This window comes from Sapajus apella, unplaced genomic scaffold (genome assembly GCF_009761245.1).
Source record: "Sapajus apella isolate SASKATOON/1434 unplaced genomic scaffold, GSC_monkey_1.0 scaffold16, whole genome shotgun sequence".
NCBI lineage: Eukaryota > Metazoa > Chordata > Mammalia > Primates > Cebidae > Sapajus > Sapajus apella.
This window is the reverse complement of record NW_022436956.1, coordinates 11,910,756-11,920,904: the sequence shown is the minus strand read 5'-3', so window position 1 is coordinate 11,920,904 and position 10,149 is coordinate 11,910,756. Positions and strand designations below refer to the sequence as shown.

Here is a 10,149-nt window from a genome sequence, read left to right as displayed (position 1 = left end):
TTTGTAGAGATGGCGTTGTGAACATAGAATTCCTGAAGTCAAGCAATCCTCCTGCCTCAGGCTCCCAAAGCGCTGAGATTATAAGTGTGAGCCATGGTGCCCAGTAAGAATATTAAATTAGATAAAAGAAATACATGTAGGTTAGAGCAGCATATAGTACCTGGCAGCACATAATAAATGTTTAATAAATTTTTGCTAAATAAAAGACGGAATGTGAAAAAGATAAAAGTAAATTTAAATGAAACAAACTGTTTTAAAAGGATCTCTTAAGTAGAGGATTAATGAGACCGTGAGTGATTGAGATGTAGTTGGAATGCTTCCAGGTAGAGATCAATTTTAAGCAGTTTAGAAAGAGAAGAAAAGTAATTCAACATTTATTCGCCACTTACTATGTACCAGAAAATTTACGATGTTATGTTAATCTTTGCAAGTCAATGAAGCTTAAAAAAGTTTAAAACTTGCTCAGAATCACACTTCTGGTAATTGGAGATCAAGAGGTTGGAATTAATAGACCAGGGTTGTTTTAATTTTAATGTCCCAGAATCTAGGAATGTGTTTTCCATGTGGTTTGTCTTTGCTTTTTTGAGACAGAGCCTCGCTCTGTCACCCAGGCTGGAGTGCAGTGGTGCAATCTCAGCTCACTGCAACCTTCGCCTCCCAGGTTCAAGCGATTCTCATGCCTCATGCCTCAGTCCCCCAAGTAGCTGGGAGCACAGATGTGTGCCATGACACCTGGCTACTTTTTGTATTTTTGGTTAAGACAGGGTTTCGTCATGTTAGCCAGGCTGGTCTCAAACTCCTGGCCTCAAGTGATCTGCTCACCTTGGCCTCCCAAAGTGCTGGGATTACAGGTGTGAGCCACCATGCCCGGCCGTGTTTTCCACGTGTTTTAATTTTTCATCATGTCCTGTAGATCCAACCATAGTCATAGATTCATGGAGCGAGGAGGCCTGGAGATTATACAGGCCAACGTTCTCATTTTCAGCCCCAGAGTTCAAACTCTTACTCGGCAATCTGCTTCTCGAAGACGACGATTTGACTGAAATAACTCTTCTTGATTAACAGTATAACTGCAAGGGAACTTTTGTTATTCTCTGAGTTACCTCAGTGCTCACAATTGTGGAATAGGTTATCACGGTTTCCCAAAAGAGTGTGTATGACTGCATGTAAAATATTGGAAATCCCCTAGCCAGAAGGGGCTGGAGAGAGGGTGAGGGTGCCTTGAGAAGCAGTTCCAGAGGAGTCCAGTGAAATGCCCGAGGGAAGGACATTTGGGAGGAAGAAGATTCTGCCAGGGATAATAACATCTAGGAAAGGAAAATTATTGCTGCAATCCGCTCAGCGGTCTTCCGGTGAGAAATCTCTTTTGATTTAGAAGCTGACACCACCAGGTAGTATTTTAGTGTAGGTGTAAGAAGCAAATGGGGGAAAATGTGTCTCTTTTGTGGGTGATGTAAAAATATCTGTGCCAGAGAGTGGTTAGAATGACATGAAAGATGGAGAGAAGGATGGAAAATAATAAGTGGAAAATGGGGGTATCATGAAGCAGATCTTGTTAGCTGGGTCTCTGGAAGAAAGCAATGAAGAAAGGATTTGTCATTTCACCCTTTCAAGTTTTCAGAATTGTCACCAACAAAATCAGCACCATGGCACCTCTGGTGTTTTTCATCCTTCATGGTCTTCCTAGAAGAAGAGAGGGCTTGGAAGTGGCTCTGCGAAGAGTGGGGTGTTTGTAAATCAGCTGATTGCATTTTCTTCACGGGTTCAGGCAACCTCCCAGAGACACAGATGCCCTTGGCATAAAGGCTGACAACCCTACCTCCCAGGCCACCCAACACCCAGTCCCAGGTAAACGTGTTCTTTTCCAGGTTTGGGAACTTGGATGCCTGCCCTGGTAATAGGGTAACTCAAGACTGCTTCCCTAGCTAACTGTGTGATCCTGGGCAGCCAATGGACCTCTCTGAGTGTCAGTTTTCTCATCTGCAAAATGAGTGCTTTGAAGCTGGCGACTCCTTGGTGTCTTGTTTTGCAGAGCCACGCTTTCAACACTACCCAGTCCGGATGCTTCCCCATCCTGAAGATCCTGCGGGTCACCTGTGCACTCCTGCTAATCTCTGCCATTTGCCTTCTTACACCCTTTCCATCTCTTCCCGTGGAACATGGTAATCTGATTTCCAGACGGGCTAATGTCTCCTCCTAGCTGCAAGGCAGCGGCGCTTCTGGCCTTGGTTTCCGCACTAAACTGGTCTGATTTTAAAGGTTGGTTTTAAAGAAACTGTCTGGTTGTGTGTCCCCGAGTTACACTGCAGTGCTAAATGTTGGAGCGAGGCAATACCGGGAGAATCCTGGGAGCAGGCTTCACCCAGAGAGGGAGGGTGAGGGGAGGAGGGCGACGGAGAGAGGAGAAAGGGGGAATGACTGGGGAGATAGAGACCGAGCCCGGCGAGCGGGAGACGGGAGCGGAAACCACAGAGGTAGAGTCAGGGCCGACACTGAAGAAACGTGGATGCACAGGGAGGGGCTAATATCAGTATAGAGAGAGAAAGAGGGAACGCGGTGCGGTGACACCTAGCCTCGGAGGCAGTGGGAGCTCCCAGCCCACGGAGAGCGGGGGAGTTCCGCTTCCTCCCGCCCCAGCGGCCCCCGCCCCGCCTGGGCGCAGGCGGCTGTCCCGGCTCCGAAGGTGCAGCGCGCCCGGGCGCAGCGCTAGTGCGCGGAGCCTGGCTCCGGCCCGACCTCGCCGCTCGGATTCGGGTGTCCTCAGGCTCGGCGCTCCTCCTCCCCTCCTCCAGATGGGACTGGCTCTCCTCTTTGCAAAGCCAGGCTCGCGGGGAGACGTGGTGAGCAGTAGCCAGCAGCTGGTGTGCCCTGGACGCCGCTGACCGCCGCGCGCCCGGAGCGGGTGTCCATATGAGTGCCTCTCCCAGCAGATCCAGGTAAGAACTTCCTGACCTTAAGAGCCCCAGGAGGAACACGCCTGGATGCCGAGTGACAGTGAGGATCCGGGTGAAACTGGAGGCTGTGGAACCATTGGAGTGGGGGGGGGGGTGCTGTTACTTCCGAATTTTCTTAGCGAGACATCAAAGTTACCTGAGGGCAAGGTAAAGCTATTAACATGGATTGTGGTCTGGCTGAGGTGTCCCGCACCTGAGAGCTGGTGTCTCCAGGAAACCACTTTCCCTCTCCTTCATGATTTTTTTTCGGAGGTGGCGGAGCCGGCTTCCTTCTCCATTCAGTACTGGGGATGTGCACAGAACAGGTGGTGAGCACAGGGTTGGGCGTAGAGATTGCCTCTCCTTCTCTCTACCTTGCTGACAAAAGTTGAACTGGAAGCACTGGCTTACCTTGCTCTGGGCAGTGCTGCCACCTCCCTGCCTGGCTGCCCCATCAATTCTACACCTATTCTGCGTGCATGGTAGAAGTCCAAGATTTGGCAAAAAGACAAAGGGTACATTATGGGGGTTCCTTAGGGAGACTAGGGAAAGGCTCTACTTCTAATTTCTTCTGAGGGTGGAAGTGAGAGGTTCCATCCCAGAAGAAACAGAATTACTCTTGTGGAGTAGATGAAGGAATAAGAAGGTGTGGTCATTAGAATGAAGTTTTTAGAGCCCAACTTGTTTTCGCCCATCAGCCAACCTCATGCCTGGAGAAACTTCATTCTTCAGAAAGTTCCTCAGCGGGATGCACAGGCGCCAAGGTCACCTGAACAAGCAGTTGCTTGTGTGCACCCAGGCTCTGGTTTCTGGTGGGCCTGAGCAATTGTGAGGGACAACACCCGAGGCCCAGTACTGAAGAGGGGGTACGGTGAGAGGATTGTACATATCACGCATGCTTGGAAAATCTCTAGATTTCTTTTCCTACTAGGAAATACTAATTTTTAAAAAGTCTTGTAAAAAATAATAAAATGTTTCATGACAGCAGCAGATGTAAAACTCCCACTACTCTGGGTGAGGACAAAGAAATTTGTGCAGGGGGCTGAGCTGTCTCCTCTGCCAGCGCCTACACGGGCACATCACCTTTTTGAGATACAAATAGTGTTTTACGGAAGAGGAGCCCTCCTTCTGGGAACTTTTTAGAGGGATAGATCTCAGCTGGGGCTCTCTCTTTGAGTTCAGGAAACTGAATAGTAGAAACAGGTTGAAAAAGCTACATTTCTACACACTACCCCGAGGTCCCACTGTATCCCTAATCTGATACAGAAACTCACTGTGGAACAGGCATAGTCAAAGAGAGGCACTCATGATTCCTAGTGTAACACACACCTATCTCTCTCTTCTCTCTTTCCTTTTATAATATTTAGGAAATTAGACAGAAAAGTGTAGATATGCAACTCTTATTCCCTTTATTCAACTATGGCTTCCACCTTTGTTCCTGACTTGAAGATCATGTTTCTTGCTTGTACTGAATGTCCCTATCCATGTCACCTTCACTACATCTCAGAGCTTTAGTTGCCTTTGATGGTGTACAGCGAGGTCTCCACTGTTTGCCTGAAGCCCCTTCCTTTGGTGCATTTATTTGTAGCTTGCTCAGGGAACTCATTCTCACCTTGCAATTTGGACAAAGAGTTCTGCTGGATGTCACTGGTGTTCAAGAGATCCAGGATCCCAAAGGGCATATGGCAGTTCTAGTTTTTTCCATCCATGCTCAAAAGCTGTTTGGTTTTGGAGATTTGGCACTGTGCTTTGATGATAGTGTTGGTAAGAAACCATTTGAGCAACTGATCAACACCTAGCCAAACTGGGGTGCCAATTTGACATTGTCACAAAAATTGAGTGCCCTATTTGGTTGCCTGATCAGCTGTGTTCAATGATCATAGGCCTGGAAGGAAATCACATCTTTCTTTTCTTTTCTTTCTTTCTTTTCTTTTTTTTTTTTGAGACAGAGTTTCACTCTTGTTGCCCAGGCTGGAATGCAGTAGCACGATCTTGGCTCACTATAACCTCCGCCTTCTGGTTTCAAGTGATTTTCCTGCCTCAGCCTCTCTAATAGCTGGGATTACAGGCACTTGTTACCATGCCTGGCTGATTTTTTACATTTTTAGTAGAGACAGGATTTCACCATGTTGGCCAGGCTGGTCTCTAACTCCTGGACCTTGTGATCCGCCCGCCTTGGCCTCCCAAAGTGCTGGGGATTACAGGCGTGAGCCACCGTGCCCGGCAGAAATCACACCTTTCTAAGGAGATGGCATTTGTCTCTGTCATCACCTTCCAGCCTTTGCTTTCCCTCCATAATAGTCATTTGATGTCCTTGCAGATGAGCTCACTGGTGACCCCTCTCAACACACACATCTGTAATATGTATGCTTGTCACTGAAATCAACAGCCCTAGGTCTGCAGCTGCACGTCAGAGGTGTTTCCACTGCGCTGCTCCCACTGTCTGCTGCTTTTGCACAGGTGGCATGTAGTTTTCAGTGTTTGTGGCTTTGGGCTGCTGTTTACAATACTGCTAGGAATTATCACCCATTCTGCTTGCCATGCAGAAGAGGTCACTTTCTCCGGGGGTGTCTGCAGTAAGATACTCTTGCTGTTTTGCTTTTCATGGATCTTTCAGCTTGATCAAGATTTTTTCTTTCTTCCTCTCCTTCACCCTTTTGCACCTGTGGATTGGTGCATCAGGAAACACATTTCTTTTTCTGTCTAGGCATGGTCATTCTTCAAGTGGTAATAAAAACCTTCATTCCCTGATTTGATCCAGTTCCCCAGTTACAAAGCAGAAACACTGCACATATTTTTTAGCTGCAATAGTTCCATATACCGTTTATTTTGGTGTATACAGACTCTGACTTCTAAGGTATACTCTAGTATCTGCTCTGCTTCATAACTGGTGGGTCTGCATTGCACATCTGCATAATGAATGGACATTGCCAATAAGAGGCAGGAGGGGTGGAAACAGTGTTACAGAGAGAGAGAGAGAGAGAAAGTATATTTTAGGAAATGGATCGTAAATAGGCACATGGTCTTATGAGGGTCACCTTAATTTATTAAAGCCTCATTTGGTAGGTGTGAGAATAGAATCTATTAGATGTTGGACCACTGGCAACTCAAGTACAGCTCTATAAGATATTTAAGTACTTTTCTAGAATGGGTTGATGTTGATGAGTCTATGACATAGTGGTCTATTAACCATCTTTTCTCTTAGGCTTTCCTTAAACCAACAAAAACGTTGTCTTCAGAAAGTTGCTTGTGGTCCAAAGTAGGGGACAGGAATATCTCCAGTTGTTCATGAGCATCACAGGTGAAGAACCCATTCTAGGAATATTCCAGGCATATTGAATGAGCTAAAACTGAGTGTGAGCCATTGTGGCTTAAAACAGTCTGAATCCTTTGGTTTGAAACTAGGTCAAATAGTCAGACCTTTTTGAGCTCCTAATGGGCATGAAGCAGGAAGTATCTTTCTCCTCCTCTCAGCACCCTCATGGGCTTTTGGTGCAACTCTGGAGCCTCTGGTAAAAGAGAAATTTTTCCTGTCTGAGCCAAGCTTGCAACAGGGTTAATTTGGGGGTGGCTTTGGGCTTCAGGGATTGGAATTGGAGAGTACAACTTGCATTTATTTTTTTAAAGCTCGATAAAAATAAAAATTGACTTATACAAAGCACTAGACCAGCGATGTACTACCTGCCTGACACCCCGTCCCCATCCCATGAGTTGCTGAGCTGAATGGATAGTAAACATATTTATCTAGATGAGGAAGTATAAAAAAGTCATCTTTGCAGCTCATCTGCCATCCAATCTAATTGATCTCTCAGATCCCATCTTTCTAGATATGTTTCGTGTCTGGGACTGGAGAAGGGGTAGGGTATAGGGGGAGAGGCAGGGATGAAAGAGATCATTCCTAGAAAACTCTGTGAGACCCAGTGGTCCTGGAGATGCAGGCTGCCCCGGAAGGCAAGGGCAGCCCCGGTGAGGGTGCCGGAAGCATGGGAGGATAACCAGTCCCTGGGAAAGAGAGAAAGAGAAGTGACACATAGAAATGATGAGGGAGGGGAGGGGGGGATGGTGGAGAGGGGAAGCAAGCCAAGGAGGAGGAGGGAGAGGAAACAGATGGAACAAGAGGAAGATGCAGTGAGCAAATGCAAGAAAAGGCCAAAGAGGGGAAAAGAGCAGAAGATAAGTGAAAGCAGCACCTTGCTTTCAGGTTTTTTCTCTTCCCATTTCTCTCTGGCAGAGGGAGAATGTAAGCGAGCCAGCAGAACAGCATGGTTTTTGTGCTTTGGAGGCTTCTCATTGAAGCTGTCAAGCCTCAACCCTTCACGGCAGCTCGTTCTATTTTTATATTTTGCAGAATGGAAATTAAACAAATGACCCCGTGATGGCATTTTCATGAAGATTTTATCCAGCACACCCACACAGCCAGTGCTGGGGTGGCTGAATATTTAGCATAATATTCTATTTAATCAGATAAGAAGGTATCCTTAAGAGAGTGGCAGACATGAAGCCTGAGCTTTGATAACCGCCTGTAAAGAACGACTTTGATGAGGGTGGGCAGAAGTCGGAAAGGAACGTAGTTCTCTGGCTTGGTTGGGCTTGTTAGCAGGAAGAATCCCAGTAAACTGAATTCTGGTGGAGCTTAGCATTTCCCCTCTCACACTCTCTCTCATACTCTTTTTTTTTTTTTTTTTTTTTTTGGCACTGGGTTTGATTCCAGACTTTGTGAGCCCTCATGGTTCAGTTCTCCTTGGAGATCTCATTGGCGGCTAAAAATGGCTCACTTTGGCTGAACTTGCCCTGAGTGGAAGGCTTGCTTAGAATTTGGGCACTCACTCTTTTTGTTGGCCTGGTTAGGGAAGCTGGTCTGCACTTTGCTGATGGGACAGTGCTTAGGCAGCCAGCATAATGATACACATCTAGTACTTTGTGACAACACAAAGCAGATATTTTATTGGTTTAGACATGAACTTACTTCCTTAAGTCCCAGAAGATTTAGTAGCAATTAAAGCATGCCCCTTTGCATATAACCATTCTTTTGAAGGAAAACAAAAACAAAAACCAACAATGCGTGTTAAGGGGACCAATTAATTGGACCTGGTTGGTTGGGTGGCTGTAAAAACGTGAGGCTGTTCGGAAGGCTTCTTACTGACATCACGCGTTTGTGTTTAACGGAGTATTTATGGGCTCTTTTTCCTCCTATATTGAAGGGTTATATAATCCCCCAGCTATTAACCTTTAAAGTGCTGTTTTTACAAATTCAGTACCTAGACTAGATAGCAATAAAGAGTGATGTTGAGTCAGTCTGACTTCAAAGGGAGTGATGCATGGAACAGCTGGATTCGGAAAGGTGCACTTCTTCCTGCCTGCTAGCCTTGTAGTGGCTGATCTTTCCCTTTGAAAGGAAACAGGTTTACTAGCCAGAGACTATTCCCTGCAGTGACTATAAAGAGGTATCTTCGTCTCTTAAGGCAGGGAGCAATTGAGAGCATAGGCATGAGTCATATGAGTGTGTGCTCAAAGACCTGAAGAAATGCAGGATTGACAGTCCATTACAGGGAAGGCAGAAACCTCTTTCCTTTTCCTTCTCTAATTAGGCATCAGCATGCATTTTCTCTCACCATTCTTTGTTCTTGCCTATCTGATTCAGGCAGTTCATCTGGCGTAGCTTTGAAGCCAAGGAATGTTTTTATGCATGTTGCGGAAGAAGGGGAATAAGATAAACTCAGGTCAGGACTTCCTTTACTACTGTCAGTTTCAGAATATGGCTTGCCAGATCCAAGTCTCCATCTCTCAAGTCCCTCTGCTTTGCCGTGGTCCAGGTTGAGCACTGCTTCGCAGTCCCACGAGCTGAACATGACTGTCCCCATTGCTGCTTTGGCATACATTTTCCCCAGACTGCTGTACTTGGGCCCTGAATCTCTTCAGGCTCTCGTCTTTTAAAAAACAAATTTGCAAAATGAGTTTCTCAACTTGTTTGGAAGTAGAGAATTTATACAAAGTCTTTTTTTTTCTTCTTTTTTTTGAGACGGAGTTTTGCTCTTGTTGCTCAGGCTAGAGTGCAATGGCTCCATCTTGGCTCACCACCACCTCCGCCTCCCGGATTCAAGCAATTCCCCTGCCTCTTCCTCCTGAGTAGCTCGGATTATAGATGCCCGCCACCACGCCTGGCTAATTTTGTATTTTTAGTAGAGACGGGGTTTCTCCATGTTGGTCAGGCTGGTCTCGAACTTCCGACCTCAGGAGATTCACCCACCTCAGCCTCCCAAAGTGCTGGGATTACAGGCATGAGCCACCACACCCAGCCTATACCAAGTCTTTATCCAAAAGTTTTCATTTTCCTATTGAGGATGGCGTGGTTAATCCTCTCACGAGTATGGCCAATAAATAAAAGCACCTTTGAACTCCTCATTATTTTTATTTTATTACAACTAAATTGTCATTTGTATCATGACTTAATGCTTACAGAGCTCTTCTGTTGTTTTATTTGTCGTAAAAATATTTTGCGTAAGGAATTATTATCACCCACGTTATAGCTGCAGAAACTGAAGCCTAGGGACAGGATGCCTCAAATCACGCTGACAGTAAGTGGCAAACCAGTGTTCTATTTTTAAGCATATGATTTTCCACATTATGCTTTCCTTGTAGATTCTACCCTACATTTTCTTTCTTTCTTTTTTTTTTTGGAAATGGAGCCTCACTCAGCTGCCCAGGCTGGAGTGCAGTGGCATGATCTTGGCTCACTGCAACCTCTGTCTCCTGGGTTCAAGAGATTCTCCTGCCTCAGTCTTCCCAGTAGTGGGGATTACAGACGCATACCACCATGCCTAGATAATTTTGTATTTTTAGTAAAGACTGGGTTTTGCTATGTTGGTCAGGCTGGCCTCAAACACTTGACCTCAGGTGATCCACCAGCCTCAGCCTCCCAAAGTGCTGGGATTACAGGTGTGAGCCACTGTGCCTGGCCTACCCTACATTTCAATGCCATCTTTTTCTCATAACTTTTCCTATCACCTGTCATTAGCTCTCCACTTCTGCAGGTAGGAGTCTATAAGCACCTCGTTGCAGCTGATATACAAGGGGGTTCCCTAAAATATGGATACCTATGCAAATTGAATTAAGTGAATTTAGAACAGAGAAGTAGCCTATATCAATTTTCTTGAGACCCATTGACTTTCTTTTAGGTTTTTTTTTTTTTTTTTTTTTTTTTTTTTTTTTTTTTTTT

The 10,149-nt window shown here is 45.8% G+C and overlaps 1 protein-coding gene across 1 annotated transcript in view; it reads left to right on the top strand.

Annotated features, from left to right (window-relative positions):
- Nucleotides 1–2,441: 2,441 nt before the first annotated feature.
- The window catches only part of GRAMD1B (GRAM domain containing 1B), a 269,058-nt gene continuing 261,350 nt past the window's right edge, over nt 2,442–10,149 (top strand). Inside the window, exon 1 of the mRNA XM_032285138.1 lies at nt 2,442–2,936. Coding sequence (XP_032141029.1) covers nt 2,911–2,936 — 26 coding nt within the window. The 5' untranslated portion in view covers nt 2,442–2,910. The remainder of the gene's footprint in view (nt 2,937–10,149) is intronic.